This window comes from Stegodyphus dumicola, chromosome 8, assembly GCF_044657685.1.
Source record: "Stegodyphus dumicola isolate Sdum_Otavi_A_Nest chromosome 8, ASM4465768v1".
Classification (NCBI taxonomy): Eukaryota; Metazoa; Arthropoda; class Arachnida; order Araneae; family Eresidae; genus Stegodyphus; species Stegodyphus dumicola.
In genome coordinates, this window is record NC_140775.1 from 138146489 (window position 1) to 138165870 (window position 19382).

General features: G+C 34.3%; 1 protein-coding gene across 12 annotated transcripts in view; it reads left to right on the top strand.

The window, feature by feature from the left end:
* LOC146995974 (uncharacterized) overlaps nt 1–12500 on the top strand; it is a 224754-nt gene extending 212254 nt beyond the window's left edge. For 8 of the 12 annotated variants that reach the window (XM_085822480.1, XM_085822485.1, XM_085822482.1 and 5 more), the window contains one exon: nt 4409–5907. In XM_085822480.1, coding sequence (XP_085678606.1) covers nt 4512–5345 — 834 coding nt within the window. In that variant the 5' untranslated portion in view covers nt 4409–4511 and the 3' untranslated portion in view covers nt 5346–5907. Of the gene's footprint in view, nt 1–4408; nt 5908–10185 lie in introns of those variants that run through there. The other 4 variants (XR_015042736.1, XR_015042740.1, XM_085822491.1 and 1 more) reach the window with 3 other exon arrangements.
* Nucleotides 12501–19382: the final 6882 nt, after the last annotated feature.

Sequence of the window (19382 nt, forward strand, 5' to 3'; positions counted from 1 at the left end):
CGCCACAATATATTGGTGGCTAAAATTTTCAGGATCCTTTAAATAATCATAAATATTTTTAAATTCAGGATCCTTACTCAGTTCGGTTATCACAGTTTCTCGGGAATGTAACTTACATGCTGTGAGCATTGCCACCTTTACAGTATTACCTTCTTCATGTATTTTTATTCTGGATAGGGCATCTGCTACGATATTTTCCTTTCCGGGGCGTGTGCTTAATTACCAGATTATACTCTTGTAACTTTATTGCCCATTTTATTAACCTTGGGGATAAGTTTTTCCCTGAGTACAATCTAGTTCCCGCCGCATGATCAGAATACACTGTTATTGGACCTTTCCAAAATAGACTCGGAACTTTTGCACTGCTAACAGAGCTGCAAGTGCCTCTCTCTCAGTCGCGGAATAATTTCTTTGTGTTTGATTTAAAGTTCTAATAAAAAATGCCACGGGCTGCTGATTTTGCGAAAGTACCGCTCCTAGCGCATAATCCGAAGCATCCACTGAAATTTCTAAATTCTCCTCGTTTTCAGGAAATTTCAAAACAGGGGCTTGCGTTAATGCTTGCTTTAATTTTTCGAAAGCACTATTGGCTTCGACCGTCCACGAGAATCTTGCATTTTTCCTTTTTAATTTTAACAATGGTTCAACAATAGCTGCAAAATCTTTTATAAAACTCTAACTTCAATCTTTGGAAGAGCCAAATTTTTCACAATAACTGTATTTAACTTGAAGAAAGAGGGCTTTTCTTGGCCTTCGGATTTCCGCACCCTCCCGTCAGCAGAAATCCGTTTTAGTTTAATTTTCTTTCTTCCTTTCCATGCCTTCCTTGTTTTTCCGCTGGCCTTCAGACTTTTTTTCTGGCTTACTATTGAACTGTCGACGTTCGCCGGTTGTTTTTGGATACTCAGGTTTCCTTGCCCTCTGATTCGTTTTGCTTCCGTAGCCGTGTTCTTGCCTTTGCTGTGGTCTTGGCGCACCAAATTGGCTTCGTTGCTCATACTGGCGTCTTCATTCGATGTCCGCCGTTCTTCTACTTTCAAACTGGATTGTTAGCTCAAATAACTTTTCCAGTGTAGTGGGATTCCTTAATTAAATAAAGTCTTGTACTTGGGGAACTAAACTCGGCAAAATCACTTGGATTATCTCAGGATGCGGACGGTTTCCATACAAGAGTTTAAAGACGTGCATGTTTCTTAAAATAAAGGTGGAAAGATTTTCGATTCGTTGCTGGTATATGCTGAAGAGTTCCGTTTCTAAACTTGCACGATCTCTTACGACAGGGAAGGCTTTTACTAAGGCAGTCTTAAAATTTTCGTAAGTATAGGTAGGACTTCCCGCTTGACCCAAGAGGCTTCTGCCTATACATTTGAACCAATTAAGCGCTTGGCCCCTCAAAGCGCTGGTAGCTAAGGTGACTTTACGGAACTCATGGACTGGATACAGCATGAAGTGGTCATCCAATTTTTCCAAAAAACTGGTTACCGGTGAGTTTCCATTAAATGTTGGTTCTGGTTTCATCGATGCGCGCATGGTCTGTACGATGTACCCAAATCCTTCCAGGGCGGCAGCTGGCATTTCTGGATTCTGAGCCGCTTCTGCAGGCACCACAGGTTCTTCTTGAAACTCGGCCATGGTTATTCTTCTTCGTCGGGCGCCACTATCAGGACTTGTATTCCTCTTTACTTGCTTTGGAAACATGAACTATCCTGACTCGGAACAGGGAGCTTACTCAAGCTATGTTTACTAAATTACGTGATTCAAATCTTATTTATTGCAACAACTTAAACTGTTATGACACTTTCAATTGCACAAGAGGCCCTTGCTTTTACAACTGCATTTATTTGAGGAACACTTCCTTTTGCAATAACAGTGTGTACATATACTCCTCTCTTTTCAATCTACACCAGAGCATATCCGTGATTGTCGACATACACCGGTGAGGGTCCGAATGTAGAAGAATGTAATGCAATATTCGATCTTTCACCGACGTATTTGGTGAATGTTAAAATTCTCCGGTGAAAGTCGACATTCTTTAATTTCGGTCTTTCAAGGTAACATATTTTTATACGATTATATACATATATATATATATATATATATAACACTTTCAATTGCGCAATAGGCCCTTGCATTTACAATTGCATTTATTTGTGGAACACTTCCTTTTGCAATAACAGTGTGTACATATACTCTTCTGTTTTCAATCTACCGAAAGTCGACATTCTCCAATTTCGGTCTTTCACAGTAACATATGTTTATACGATTATATATATATATATATATAATATATAACACTTTCAATTGCACCAGAGGCCCTTGCTTTTACAACTGCATTTATTTGTGGAACATTTCCTTTTGCAATAACAGTGTGTACATATACTCCGCTCTTTTCAAGCATATGTGTGATTATCGACATACACCGGTGAGGGTCCGAATGTAGAAGAATGTAATGCAATATTTGATCTTTCACCGACGTATTTGGTGAATGTTGATATTCTCCGGTGAATGTCGATATTCTCCAATTTCGGTCTTTCACGGTAACATATGTTTACAAGATTATATATATATATATATATTGTTTATATATATATATATATATATATATATATATATATATCGTTTATTGCAATGCATTGTCGGAAACGCTTTCCTGGCCCATAGTGACGAGAGACAACACAAGAAAAATAGGGTACGAACATTGTAAAGATATTTGTTTATTTTCCTTAGCGCAGCGGAAACCAAGAAATAAGAACAAAAGCAGGGGATCGCCATCAAAGAAAGTATTCGAAAGTTCCTTCGGAACGTATCTTAAACATGGGTATGGTAGGGATAGTCCAGTGCATTGTTCAGCAAGATCACGAGACCTAACTTGCATTATCAGTTCGTCTCGGGGTACTTCAACACATAAGTGCACGAAACCCCAGTTAGAAGTCCAACAGGAACTCGTGGCACATATTGTGGCAGGTGCTGGGAAAGTCCTGGGGATGCACGGTATTTTCCAGAACATCTCATGTTCGATGTGCGAGAGATGGAATACCTTTAACAGGGTGCAGGTCGTAATTTCGAACACCTGTTTTGAGGTCCATAAGTGTCTAATTTTGTTCCTACTTTTTAATTTATCTTGTGCTAAGCGTAACTGTTGTCCGATCTTTCTTGTGTTTTGTGTTGTTTGCACTGGCCAGGAAAGTGTTTTCGGCCATGTTTTGCCATTTAATTTTTCGTCATCGTCGTCTCTTTCATATATGTGTATAATTACTTATGACTCAAGTGTTGCTACTATATGATGACATTTACAAACACGGTGTTTAAAATGCTACACATTCCCATCCGAAAATATCTTTTTCTTTTCCTCTTGCCCTTCAAATAAGATATATGTGTCCTTCATTGCAAAATTACCTGGAACTTTAATTTTTCTTTTTTCGAGGACAATGGAGAACATATTTCAGTATAGGCAGCTGTCAATATTCAAACATCAAATTGTAAAAGCCATTAAAGTGTGGCCGAAATGATCAGAAGGGCTAAATTCGCATAAGGATTTAGGAAATACATTTTGAAAGATTTTGTAAATTTTCCTTCAATAAATTCAATGCAACAGGCAAAAGAAATTACAGGGAACAATAAATATAGGAGAAAACAGGTATATCTCTTCCTAATTTACTTTGATTTGATTGATTTCTTTCTTTCTTCCTGTATAAATAAATAAACTTTAAGAATGCAACTGAAGAATGAGAATAAAAGTTTCAATTGAAAACAAATGGTGGCAAAAATCCTAGTGCGGCTCTGCTGGACTACGAAAAAGACCAGTAATATGATCCGAATTTGGAATAACGAGAGAAAATTTGAAATCTGTGCAGCCAGCGATGCAAAGAGACTCGTTAAAATACAGGTTTTGCTGATTCAGAAAGAACGTTACGTGTATATCTTCTAAAATGCTTTTTCCATCCTTTGTTTGTAGTTGTTTCCCTTTTCATTTCAGTTTCCTTTTTCCTCCTATTTTGCAATTTTCGTCATTGTTTCCCTCTGTTTTTAAGCCACCTGTTTATTATTTCTGTTATTTTTATTGCAACTTATGTAAAAATAAAGTAAGGAAAAGTAAGGCACTGAAACTTTGCAAATTATTACGCTCTACGTGAGATTCATGGAGGCCGCTTATTGCATACAAATAACGCAAAGTACTTTAACTTATCTGCTTGGCTTTAGGTCAGAACAACGAAAACAACAAATTCACCGTTTGTAGAAAACAATTCTGCCAGGCAATAATTTACGGGGAGTTTTTTCCCTATGAAACTGAGCCAAAAGTGTTATATAGTATCTAAATATGGAAGTGTTGTACATGTTAAACGTGATCGTCATTGCATTACTTTCACTATTTTACTAGTGAAATAAAGATATACCGATTTTTTTGTAGATTGGAAAATCCTCCTTGTGATCATGAAAAGGAGCAAAAACTGGAAAACGAGAAAGAACTGGAAAACGAGAAGGAACTGGAAAAGAAGCGAGAACCGGAAAAGATGCAAAAACTGGAAAAGAATCAAAAACTGAATAAAAAGGAAGAACAGGAAAAGAAGGAGAAACTGGAAAAGAAGCAAGAACTCAAAAACAAGAGAAAACTGGAATTGACACAAAAACTAGAAAAGAAGCAAGAACTGAAAAAGAAACAAAAGCTGGAAAAGATACAAAAACTAGAAAAGAAGCAAGAGCAGGAAAAGATACAAGAATTAGAACAGAAGCAAGAAGTGAAAAAGAAGCAAAAATTGGAAAAGAAGCAAGAACTGAAAATGAAACAAGAGCAGAAAAAGAAGCAAAAACTGGAAAAGAAGGAAGAACTGAAAAACAAACAAAAACTGGAAAAGCAACAGAAACTAGAAAAGAAGAAAGAACTGGAAAAGAAGCAATTACTGGAATGGATTCAAAAACTAGAAAAGAAAGAAGAACTGAAAAAGAAGAAAATACGGGAAGGAATACAAAAACTAGAAAAGAAAGAAGAACTGAAAATGGAAAAACATATTGAAGAGATGCTAAAACAAGCACACAAAAATGAACTGGAAAGGCAAAAGTTGAGGGAAAAATTGCAAAAACCAAAAAAGAGAGACCTGAAAATGAAGAAGGAACTGGAAAAAATGCAAAAACTGGAAAAGAAGCAAGAGCCGGAAAAGATGCCAGAAATGGAAAATATAGAGGAGTCTGAAAAGACGCAATACCTGGAAAAGAAGCAAAAAACGGAAAAGATTCCAAATCTGAAAGACAAGCTGGAACCGGAAAAGAACTGTCAAACCCGAAAAGGAAACCGGTTGAACTGCGAAAAGAGCCAGAACTGGATACCGACTGTAGAACGATTGATTTAATGACCAAACGAAGCAAGACCCGGAAAAGAAAAATAGAACAAATAAATCATATACCTGCTTCATTTTACCAAAATTTATTATCAACAACATTTTTATTATCAAGAACTTTATGGTATTCTTAGTATATGGACGGCATTTGATAATATTTTGCTCGGTAAGTGTAAGTACTGATATATTATTAGCTAGTAATTAGTCATGCTAACTTTAAGATACCAGTATTATTTTAGCAGCAACTAAGTACACTCTTTCGTAGTTCAGATCTATGTTTTCAGTGCCTTTCATGGCTGCGAGGTCTTCCGGTTTTACCTGGAAAGTCACAGTTTATTGACTTTTTTAACACATAGCTTTACACATGACAATATTTTTCAACAATAAATTTATGTTGTGCTACTGGCTTTAAATTGTGCAAATAAATATTGCACGGCATATCTTTCATAATTGAACTCATGAAATTAATTTATACAAATTTCATTTTAAAATTTGTTTGACCCTGAGCTGTCTTATCCAACTGCAGATATTCATAGAACTTTATATCAAGGTTCAAAGAAACGTTCAAAAAGGAATGTTTATCCACTTTTAATTATGTGTTAATCAGCATGATTTGCATTACTAAGATTGTAATTCTAAACAAATTAAAAGCTATTGTAGTGTGTACATTAGCTTTTCATTTGCTTTCACCTTGTTTAAATTCAGTTTGACATACCACAGTTTCCGTCTCTACTCAGGATTTTTTCAGTGTAAAAATTCAAGATTACAAATTGAAATGAGCGAAAGAAATAACTTTTAAAATGTGTGTATACATTACATCAGAATCATAATATAATTAGATAAATAAACTGAATAATATGTTATAAAGCGAATTTATATCAATTTCGATTTCTTTCAAAATAGAGATTCCTTCGCACCTCATAAATCTCACAGAAACTCTCGGTTTGTGATTCGTGAGCTTTAGTTTTTTATATTTGGAATTTGGCAGCAATATGATTCACTGTTACGATGCAAATTCTTGCTCACAAATTGGTTATCTAACTAGAAAATGGTATAATTAAAATAAAATGAGTATTATTAGATGGAAATGTTGGTTTCCTTTGCGTTTATCTGAATGGTATCGTATATATAAACCCGTTGGAGACGTTTTTTTCCCACACATCGAATAGAGACACATAGTCACATATTACAAATAATATGAATACAAGAATATAGTGTAAGATGAAGCTCTACCACATTTCTCTATTACTTAAGACTGCGAAAGATTTGTTAAAGCATTACAGGATCATATTCTGATGGATCTCGCCGTTCTGTTTCATTTTCTGCTCTCGAAAACACATTATCTTAGTACAATAGATTACTTTTGAAGGAATGGATTATTTGAAAACATTGTAACTGTAAGAATTATTCTCTGACGTTATTACTGAAAAAGCGGTTGAGAGCATAATCTTTGGCTATGCGCTTTAAGCTGTATTAAAACCATTTTGAAATGTAAGGCCTACAAACTGAAACGTAGCTTTATCTTATTTCTGTACTATTCATTAGAGTTATATACATTCCCATCAATAGATACTGAATGGCTAAATATTCTGCTTACCCAAATCAGTTATTTATTTTCCTCTCTTCTTTTTCTTAATTTTAATTAGTCCGGAAAGTAAAGCTATAGAGAATTTCACTTCTTCATTAGAAATCTGATTTAGAATTTTGTTTTCGGAGATAAAAGTTTGAATTCTTTATCCCTTTTCTAAACACAAAGATTGAAAAACGTAACATCGAAATTTTTAAAACATTTATACACTAATAGAAGGAAAAAAAAACAGAATATAATGCTTCAGTAAGCATGTAAATATCTCTATCACTTAAGTTTCAGCTATGTTTGTTATAGTATATTCAGGCGTATAAGGCGCACTTTTAAAAGAAAATGCAAGATGGAAATTTATGGGTACGCGCTGTACGCCAGCTATAAAAATGTTATGTTTAGAAATATGGGAAAAGTGATTAGAATTAGATAAAATTAGATTTATGCGTGTAATTAAATGCTTTTTATTTAAGAGAAATAACATAGTTTATGTACTTAAAAATTTTCGTTATCGGATTCTGTTTCATTTTCACCTTCACCTCTGATCCATACTTGCATAGACAGATCCAAGTTCCTCATATACGTCTCAAGCTATAACTTCAAGCACATCATCGAATTCTGTTTCAGTTTTGCCGTTACTTTTACTCTGATCCACACATAAATAATCATCTTTCGTTGCATCTAGATCGTCAGATATACCACATAAATTAAACGGGTTTAATTTTATTCCGTGATTTTATTATCTACTGACAGATTATTTATGCACTGGCATGACGTATTTGGTCTCCATTTGTAATTGTTTTTTTCACCTTCACTTTTGTTCGAGTATTCCACTAACGTTTAAAATATTCTATCGATGATTTATTGACATATATGTCTAATATCTGAACTAATGGCAATAATCCGCCTGGATAAACTGTCATATCTGTATAACACTCTTTCAACAACATATTTGTGTTATCCGTTAGATGGAGGCTGAGCATGTCCCAAAGTATTATACTTTCTTGATTATCTGAGGCAAAAGGAAGCTTTTGCCAAATATTTCTTATCCACAGTTTCACAACATTTTTCTCCGCCGATCATTTCTCGTGAATACGGATGAAAACACTTTCGGGAACCTGCACTTCAGCAAAGTCTTTCTTTTCAAGATATCGATGAGCTTTTAATTTCGTACGGTCGGCTAAGCAGGAGATCAGTACAGTGAGGTGAGATTTCTCGTTGGCCTATTGATGTTATGTTAACCGTTATTTTTCTTTCATATCATTGTTTCTTTATCTCCTACTATATCAAAACTACAGGAATGACATCCATATTTGCAACACGTGATAGTAAATAAATTTTTACATATTTTTAAAAACTCATCAAAGTTTTATCTCTATATTTTCGAAGCCTTTGAAAAAATTTTATCTCTTTTTCTCGGAGAACTGAATTATTCCGTGAAGTAAATCGAATACACAACCTCAGTTTGCTTTAGAGTTTTCACTTCCATTTGCACTCCATTTTTCTATTTTTAAGGCAAAGAAACGTACGCTGTTTCTTGTTACAATTAATCCATTCTAGTGATGATGGGGATTTTCTACAATGCAGTTTCCAACACTTTCGCCGACGGTAAGCTATTTCATTACTTCTTTATGCAATACACATTTATTCTTTGGCGCAATAATCATTGTAAAATTTCATGCCTCTTCCACTCGTGTACGAAGCATTCACGAAAACCATCCTGCATGATTTCCATTTTCTTTCGCAAACTGAATGACTTAACATTTGAAACTTGCATTGTGTTTGTTTCGTTCGGCGAAAGCCATAACTACTGCTGAAGAAAGCACTGGATGAACTACACTTCACTAAAATCAAATGTGATATCTTTAAGTCTTTGATGTTGACATCAGAACCACGGCTTCAAATGACTTCAGAAAGAAGAAACATGACTCCTAATTCCGCAAACTCACTTTGGTCGAAAGTGCACTCTTATCCAAATTATGTTCCTTATTTCTCGAAGTCCTAGAATAACATTCTCTTCCACATCCAGAATGAATACAAATCACCTCCTACCTTGCAGAAATATTTTCCCCGATAATCAATTCTCCTGCGCACCACCTTATCGCTTGCCAAACTGCAATGTTTCCGCAATTGACATATTTGCTCGTGTTTCCTAAGATATGAAAAAATCAAGAAGAGCTGTTGCGGGATATGATGTTTTTGGTATTGCCAAACCACCATGTGTATTTTATTGCTTTCTTTATTTACTAAAGATCTGACGCATCGTAATTAAGCGATATAAGAACTTGATCTATATGCGATTACGTTTTCTTATACAAAATGTTCCAACAATGTGCTTATGCGTTGTGATTTCATTTATTCAACACTCAGTCTAGTTATATTTATAAAATTTTCAATAGCAAACGAATGTTTTAAGAAAACAGTTTAAACGTTTTGGGTCAAGATACTTTTCAAAAAAAGTCTAATCCAAGAATTATTTATATGAGAAATTTTATGTAAAAACAAATGGCGCACATTTTTACGTTTGAAATTTACTGGCATATTCCATGACAAATTTACTAAGAGATTTCAGGTTTTTACCAGCTATAGGAAGTCAAGGATTTCTAGAATAATTTACAAAGTCAAGGACGAGTTCTGTCTATTGTTAATTGGTATTTTTATTTCCAAAATAGAACGTTGAAAATTAAATTTTGAGAGAAGTCTTTTTAATTTTTTTGGCACGCTGCATAATGATTTCATTTCAAAAAAGCTGAAAATAAAAGTATCAGTTTTCTACATTTTACTAATTATTCTTTCCTCCAATACCTAGACTTCATTTCGAAAACTTTCCTTTTGGTTATAAGAAATAATTCACAAAACAATTGACTGATGTCAGTCGAAATCAGACGGAGATACTTATGTTCAAAATTATTTCATAACAAGGCAAACTTTTTTCTCATAATATTATGAGTGTCGGAGAAACATATGAAGAGCTAGGCTTCGTAATTTTTACAAAACAAATGACTTTAAATTTAAAAGTACCAAAGCGCAAACATTTACGTTTTTCAAAACACATTTGTACTTGCAAGTCAATGCCTACCACAAACGACCAAGATCCGGTCTGAACTTTTGCAGACAGTGCACAGACATGCGTTTCGAGTACCTTTCATTTTGGTTATTTGCGTATGCCATATAACCTTCTCAAATATTCTCATGCTTGTGACTCAGAATTGAATTATCATTTTAACTGATATTTTTATGTGATGTGTAACAATAATTTTTTTTATTTTTCAGGATGAAGATTCAGGCCCCCTTTGCGCATACCGACTGTAATTTGAATAGCCAGTTTACAATAACAAGCTTAATAGTAACCGACCGTCATAGGAAGACGCCCGAGGCTTAAGGGAACGCGAATCTCTATCAAAGTTGCAACTTGTGTAAATGCAATTTTGACTTTTAAATTCCTTTATTTTCCCTTTCTCGTGTCAAAAATGTTTTTCTCTTCAATATTTAGTTTAATAACGTGAAACTTTAATTTAAATTTTTCTTTTCGCTATTTTTACTTTAAAAAGATTTTAAGTTCTTTCATTTTACAAAAGTAATACTGATTTTAAAAACTATAAATATTTCCTTTTGGTTTTTTATTTTAAAAAATTGCTTTTAAATGCTCACTTTATTTATTTTACAGAAATATTATATACTCTTATAAGCTAAACATATTTCTATTTCGTATTTCCATAAATGCCATTTTTTAAAAATATTTTACTCCTTTTTATTAAGGGGTGTTGGAAACCCTATAGCAACAATGTTGAATTGGCCATTTTTGGATTACCTTTTCTGAAAATCTGCTGTTCTTACAGGTTTGAAGGTTTTTACGTAATCAAAGTACATCTATCACCTCGCGCTCTTTCAAGCACGAGGCAGCTTCGTCTATGCACTCGCCATAGTAGGAAAATAATCTCTATCTTTGAAATTTTATCCTCTAATTTATTACACATGACGGTACACAATATACAATAAAACAAATATCACTATTATAGTATACATTTAATTATATACATAATATAAGGCGCGCAAAACATGTTTTAAGTAATCTCTTTCCACACGGCATGGCTGCCGGTCCAATCGCTAAAGTACCAAGTCTCGTATTCACGCCACCAGCCTGCCTCGATCGGTTTTTCCGAGGAATCTCGAATTCTTTTAATACGGTGTCTTTAATCATAATATTGTTATTTCAATCCATTTCATCGAGAGTCGCGATCAAACTTTTAACTTTTGTTTTTAAACTCTGCAAAATAATTTTCCCTTCTTCAGATATTTTATAGAGATTAAGAATCACTTCAGCATGATGTAAAAAGAACAGCCATTTCTCAGCTTTCGATGGTGGTCAAACATAACTCCTTTCATTATTTTCAAATGTTTCAATAATCGTTTCCCTTGCTCTAAGAATCTCTAAGAATCTCCTATATCTTGATAAAAATAAGAACCTTAATTTCTCATTTCCATATAAAATATACTTTCTCGGTGTCTACTGGCTTTAACGCCTGACATTCGAATCATGTTATTAACAGACATAAAAACAATTATAATTTTCTAAGTTAATATGGTTAATATATAAATTAAGAAGGACTTACCTTTGATCCCGATAGTGAAAATATCGAACGAAGAGCACAACTTGACGCTGTTAACTTTAATCATGAGCACACTGCAGTGGCACGTAACTTGACATGATTACAACACGGTAATTCACATTACCCCTGATTTAACTTTTCACGATTTCACTAGGATGATGAACACTGATGATCCCATTTTACCACTCACTGGCTGTTAACTTTTTAGCACATCACGCTTTCACAAATCGGATGAATTTATTCGCACACATGGCCCTAAACGCGCCATTTTCTTTCGTCATAAAAATCTTCTCTCATCGTAAATCCATTCGTGAACTATCACCGAATTTCATTTTATAACTTTCAGTAACTTTTTACAACCATATTTATTTATTATTTTCACTATTTAGTGATTTCCTTTTTCACAATCTTATCCTATCGACTGCGCCGATTTGCACCTCGCGCCGTTTCAACTCCGAGGCGGGTTCGGTCATTTCTCATGCACTCGCCATAATAGGAAAATAATCTCCATCAGCTTTCAAATTTTATCCACTAATTTATTAAACAATACACAATAAAACAAATACCACTACTATACATTTAGCTTAAATTATCTCTTTGCACACGGCATGACTGCCGGTCCAACCGCAAAAGTCACAAGTCTCGTGTTCTTCCCACCAGCTTGCCTCCACTCTGTTTTCCGGCGTAACTACGTCCCTTCCTTTAACCGTCTTTCGCACCTCGCGGATAAAATGTTCTGGAAACGTCGTTCGCTAAGGGAAGGAACATCACAATACCTAGCTGAATATCCTGAAACGAGCTTTTTTATCATTTTAAATTTTAGAGTATTTTACAGTATATTTTGTTACGCATAGTAAAATTTAGCACTGATTATAATCAAAAGCTCATTTCGGCAAATATTTGGAAGCGTAGTAAATAAGGTATAAAAATTTCAGATACCTGTGAGCAGTAGTTCTTGAGAACAGGTACTACATCGAGTATAAAAAATCACGTTTGGGGGAAAAACGCGATTTTATGTAAAAATTCTCAATTATCAAAGTATTCAATGACAAATTAAAGCTAGATTTTGTACAGTCCTTAATTTTCATAGAGATTAAAGAACGGTGTTTTAAGAAAGCTAAAATTGTAGAGAATTTGAAAATGCAAATATCAGAAATCCTCATTTTATGAAATGTTTTGGCTTTCAACACCCCTTCAACTATTCTATTCTTTAAAGTCCTTTCTCTTTTTTTCTATTCTGGTAAAACTTGATATATAAATTTAATTCTTTGTCTTTTAATTTTTAACTTTATATCTCTGGTCGCATTTCTCTTTAAGGATTAACATTTTGCATTTGGATTATTATTATTATATTAAAATTATGCGAAATGAACAAACAGTAAATAATGAGATGCTCAATTAAAAACAAATACAGATTTAATGATAAAAGGGAAATTTTTAATGTCATTGCAAACAAGATTTCAAGGGGTTCAAGAGGCCGTTGCCTAAAAAAAAAAGAAAACAATTCGTCGTTTCCGGAAGAAATGAAACTTTAAAAAATATTTTCGTTGTCACAAAAACCAAACTTTTTGAAACATTACGTTATTCAAACTCTTACGTCACTTCCGAGTGTCACGTTATCTAAGATGGCATAGGTTTCGGCTACGTCACCAAGCCTCTGGCATCTCCTGAGAGCGGTTGGTTACTACACCTGTACCAACGATAGTGAACTTCCGGTGATATCCTTCTGTCTGTACCTGAATGAAACTGGCTCTATTTGACGGCACACTAGCGAACACTAAAAAGTCATGATTTAAACGACGATGATTTGAATAATTTAACTGGAATTTTGAGGACGACAATTTAGATTAACTGCTGCTGATTTTTTATTTAGGTGATCGTGAGTATATGGTTTAGTGATGAAGAGTATGAATAATTGAGTAGGATGATAATAAAACTTTAGTAGATCGGGCTTTGTATCTAGGTGAAGTTCTTTTATTCTGACGACGACTTCAATGATGATGATGAAGATGATACATAGGATGGTTTAGAATGACTGATGTGATTTGGGTGATGATGGTTTATCTTATTCTGACGATGATCATGGTGACGCGATATACATGATGGTTAAAATGACGATGTGTATTAAGTGATAATAAATATTTAGATGAATTAGATGGTGACATAGTTTTGACTGATGACGATTTTATACATGATGTGAGAGTGATTTATATAATAATTTAGAGGACTTAGACAATGAAGACGATGATTAAATGAGGATGAAGAAGATGATGATTTGGTTGATATTGCTTTCTATTTAGATGATCTGGAAGATTATGATTTATCTATCTCGACGATGATAATGGTGATGATGACATAAACGACGGTTCAAACTGAAGGTATGATTTCGATGATGATGATTATTTAAATGATGGTTTGTAATTATCTGGTGATAATTTTATAATTTCTTTCTTGGTTATTCAGATAACAATTTTGATGGTGAATTAGAAGGTTGAGGTGATGAAGACGATGATCAAATGAGAATCATATTGTTGATGGTGGTGATTTAGATGATACTGCTTTTTATTTAGTTGATTTGAGCTATGATGATTTATCTTAATTTGGCGATATTTTCAATGACGATGATGATGATAATATATATATGATGGTTTAACATGAAGATGTGTTTTGGGTAGTTATGCTTAGTTAGATGTCTTAGATTAGCAGATGAAGTTGATTGGATTTAGAAGGAAATTTATATAGATGATGATTTCAATGAGTTAGATATTGATTTAGATGAAGGTATATTCATTTGATAATGATGATTTAAACAATAAGAGGGTCGTCCGAAAAATTACTTTGCCGTAAACCATAAAAAACAAAGTCTTATTACCTTGAAAACCTATTGCAAAAGATACAGCTATATTTCTGCTACTTCTCAGCATAAGAAACATCGGAACTATACCAATTGTCATAGCGTCGGTTACCAATTCCATTAGAGTGTCATAGAAGTCTGTCGCCTGGGAAGAAAGGCAGCCCGTCACATTTGTCTGCAACATTTCACCTGTAGGAAAGTGTGCCCAGACAAGAACGTCTTCAGGTGCAATAACACGTTGAAGTACTTAACAGCAAGATCGGAGCCATAGAATGGATGGTCAGACATCTCCCAGCGAAACGTCTGCAACATATATTTTGTGGAATTCCCCGTATGCGTCCGATGTTGTCGTAGGACACCAAAACACCAGCACTGAGCATCCCAAACCATTTGTTCTGAATGGCTCTTCAGATGTTCTCTAGTAAAGCGCAATAAAGATCAGCTTCCACCGGAGCACCACTCGCCAATACGTCAATGAGCAGTATGCCTTTACTATCCCAGAATACCGTGGACTTCAATTTCCGTGCATAGACTGAGGATCGTCCGGCGCGTGGATCCCTGTGACGCCAATCAATCGTGAGTTCCTGTTTTCTGTGATGAAGTGAGCTACCCACATCTCATCACCTGTAATGATTCTGTTAAATTGCGTTCAATAAACTGATTTATGTATCTGCTGCCTCCAGTTCTTTGTGTTTAAGTTTTGAGTATTCGAAATGGAACTCAAATACAATCAATCATATATATAGATTACATTTCAATTCATATATTTGAATTAAATACATATTTACTTACCGGCCCGAAAATTTCTTAACACGTTGAGCGCGGCGCCGGTCTCTGGGGACCGACAGTGAACTTTCCGTGTGGCCGGCGTCGGTCCCATCGTTTTTGAGTTATGCGAGATACATACCCACATATATTATATCTACATACATACAGAGAACACGAAAAAATCCCTTTTGAATGCATAAAATATACTATGAAAAGGAAGAAGACTTTATTCTGTCCGTATGAGATGTCGCACAAAAATAATCCAAATGGATTCAGATATGGACAAAATGGATATTTCCACTGAAATGTGATACTTGAAAATTTTCGTGATTATAATACTTCCTTTATATTATAAAATGCAGTAATAAAATATTACCTAAATGGGAAATCTTAAAAAGATGAGAATTAGTACCAGAATTCCACAGCTATACTTTTAAGAAGTGGTCGTAAAAAAAAGTGGTTCGCTGAGAACTTCGTTCTAAAAGTTCAAGCAATAACTAAAACATTTTCGAATAAATTGTGTGTGAAAACTGTATGTCCCGTCGTTCAAAAGTAGTGGACTGTAAATTCACTTGATGTTCCCTCAGTGTAGAACCCAAGAAACCTCAGAGTCATAATGTTGACCGAAACTACTTTATTGGCTTTCAAACATTAAGTTGGCTGAGGAACGGCAAAGATCTCTTTGAAACCTCCGACTTCAGTAGCGGCTCACCAAGTAAACTCGGGAGAACCTCTGCTTAGTTGAAACTCACCGCAACTTAAAAGCTCTAAACCCGAGCTTTGCGATCCTAACAAATTTGTGTCTGCGCCTCTCCTCGGTACAAAGAGAGAAATACAATTTGCGTAACTAAAATATTTAATCCTTTGCGGCGCACTGTACGTTAAAGTCGGAATTTCAGCAAGAAACGTTGTATTCAGTCTATTTTGTCCTAAATAAGTATACAGGTAAAATGTTGTAAAAATTGCACTTACCGTTTTAATTCTGTGGGTGTTCCATGAGGTGGAACACTGCGCCGCCAGAGCTTTTAAAAGTGCGACTAAGCGAGCATTGCAGTGAAGCACGAAAATGAGTAGAAGCGTTTGCATAAGAATGAAAAACCTCTGTATTATGGCTGTATACATGGTTTCCTGGATATACACAATATTCTTGAATATATACGGATAAATGAGGTACATATCTATATACACAAGTCCTATATACAAAAATGTTTATAAATTTTCCTATTTCTTATATTCGTGAAATTGTTCAAAGCAAGTCACACCTTTTTGATGGAAGCACAAACCAACTAAGATTAAAATAATTAACTACGATTAATATTAACAAAAAGGAAAAATAAGCTTATAATATATAGATACACGAAAAATATCTACACAATTATTGAAAATAAACGGGAATGAGACTAAAATGACAGCAAAAAATTCGCGTAGGTCTAAGTAAAGATGAGTCAAGCTACTAATGAAATTCCCGCCTAAAAACTACCCCCAAAAATTTCGAGATGCCAATATTAATGCTTTCATAACCCAAAAACCACCTCGCCCCTCAATGCTGCTTTGTTTGAATTCATTCCCTCCCCAAAAAAAAATCAACGGAAACAGAAAACGAAAACAACGGATGTTCTCTCCTAAGAGCACAGATGTTCTGATTAGTAAGAGCATGAGATTGCTAAAGGCGCAGTGTTCCCGCTAATGGAACACCTAGTTTTATTCAATGATTCTGCGTATGATTTTTGTATGAAAGATTAAAAAAATAATTTGGAGTACAGCCAGCAAAATTATGCCTATTTTTTCTCCAAATAAAATTTTTATATCATTAAAAAAATAGAGAAAATTACTTGAAATAAATGGATTTTAATAACACATAATAAATTAAAGTTATGTCTCCTTGTGATATGCTGCTATCTACGGTTTAAAAAGAAAAGTTCAAAGTATATTATAAAAGCATTTTTATCTATTTACGGTTGAATTTAGAGGCTTTCGAAGCGATTCAATTTGGGTGTTCCATGTAGTGGCACACTGAGACACAAAAGCTTAACCATATTTTAGAATCATTTATAAAAATATATAAATGTAAAGTTAAATATAAAATATTCGTTTCAAAGCGATCATTGACGATTCCATATCTCTTTAGCCTTCCGTTGATGAGGTCATCTTAGAGAGACATTGTGAAAAACCTATATTTACTTATTTTCTCAGAAACATCGGTCATCTTAGGATGGTAATCGACAAGAGGATTTATTGTACCTATATTTTCTTTTTGTAAAATTCTGCCTTTACATTTTCTAGATCTAAATTTAAATTTGATCTTTCTCAAAAAATAGTGTGAAAATGAATGCATTTCCGTTAATAATCTATTCCGTTAATAACTCTATCTGGCTGCAGTGGTCCAGAGGTAAAGTCGTTGAACGCTGGTAGCTAGACCCAGCACAAAAACACGCTGCTTGAGAATTTTGTGGTTTTTCTAATGTGTAATGTGCGTACGAAACTTTTCCTGAGAAAGTCCTCCTCAAACGCTTCCCTCCCCTTAAGAAAGGAGCCCTAACGGGCTCTTCCAATAATCCAATAAATATAAATACGGTACTGAAATATTACGTAGTTCATCCTGACTTGTGTCATCACAACTAACGAATCGCAACATGCAAAGGATACTTATATAAAAGGATTACTTTGAAGAAGCTGAAGGAAAAAGAACAAAAGAAGTCTTAATTTTATTCAAAGAACATAATATTAGAAATTTCAGACATGCATAAAACTTTTAAATACATTTAATCTAAAGTAAATGCTCCTTTTCCCTTTTTTAATTTTTTAAAAATATATTGTTCATGAAGAACTGCCAATACAACTTTATGAAATGACTTAATTAAATAATAACGTTTAATAGTTAAGTAAATAAATTTAAAATTCTCTTAAAATAAAAAATAAAAAACTGCGTAGTACTCCCATACGTATCATTAATTTTCTACTTTTCAATGCAAGAGTTCCTTCTTGGATTTTTAGCAAAAAATTATTAATGAAAGGAAATAGATGAAATATAGAGGTAAAAATATTCCTCATTCTTACTCGCACCTAGAATTCATTACTCGAATACGCACCAGCACCTTTTAAAAGTAGAAAAGATATATCTGCAGAATAATCGTCATGCGATTATTTTATTTACTCTCTTTTATAGGAATATATTTTCCACGACGATATTTTTAAACTGCGAAGTTTTGGAACCGCTTTCTGCTCTTCGTCGATGTTTTGTACCACGATTGATTTTTTCGATTATGTTTTAGACTTACGATATGTTTTCCTGCCTTCTTTTCTCCCACATGTTTTCTACAACGAAGTTTCCGTCTTACGTTGTTTTCTCCGCTACGTTTTCGTCCGCGATGTCTTCGTCGGACCTCCTAGAATTCACTCGCAAGCAAGCGAAGTAATCGTTCCATTTAGACTCTTGTCCTTCGACAAAATAATACCTGGCCCATTATGGATTTATGCAAATGTACAGAGACGTATAAGATTATGGGGTTCATTTAAAAATGACTTTTCACTCCACTTTCATATTAGTTTGATTACCATTAAAAACGAACATGAGAAAGGTGTCTAAAAATTTGCGTCTTATAATTAGGAATTTTTGAATAAGATTACAATCAATTTTTTTTTTCTTATGGTTGGCACTTGCCTATGTCGGCATCGTCCTGCCCTAAGGCCAGATCGGTAGTCTCTTTATCATGGAGGCGCCTAGTAAGCGGGCCATCATTGCCTCCTATGAAGGGACAGACAATTTTACATCCATGCCTTCTCCGGGATTCGAACTCGAGCCCTTCGGTATCGCACTCAGTTTTCCCTAACCACCATAACGCTAAAAAAGGCTTGCAGCTACAGATTTGATTTTATTCTTGACTTATCATTATAGTCGTTAGAATATTTTATTCTCACAATTAAATATTGTTTTTTTTTTTTAGCTTGTACAACGATGATTCAAATTTTAGTGTTTTTCCAGCATCAAAGCGGTGCGCACATTGATTACAGACATGTTGTTTAAAAAAATAAAATTTACGAAAAAAAAATGCAGATCAATTTTTTAACAGTGGGAATCAATTTTTCGTAACTATTTCAGTAGTGTCAGTTAGGTCAGACTTGTAGAGATTAATATTAAAATATTAAAACTGAGACTCGGTCTTTCAGAAAGCCTCACAAGTACTTTCTCTCTTTCCATAACAATATATGTTATTGTCGTTATGATTGATCAATACCAG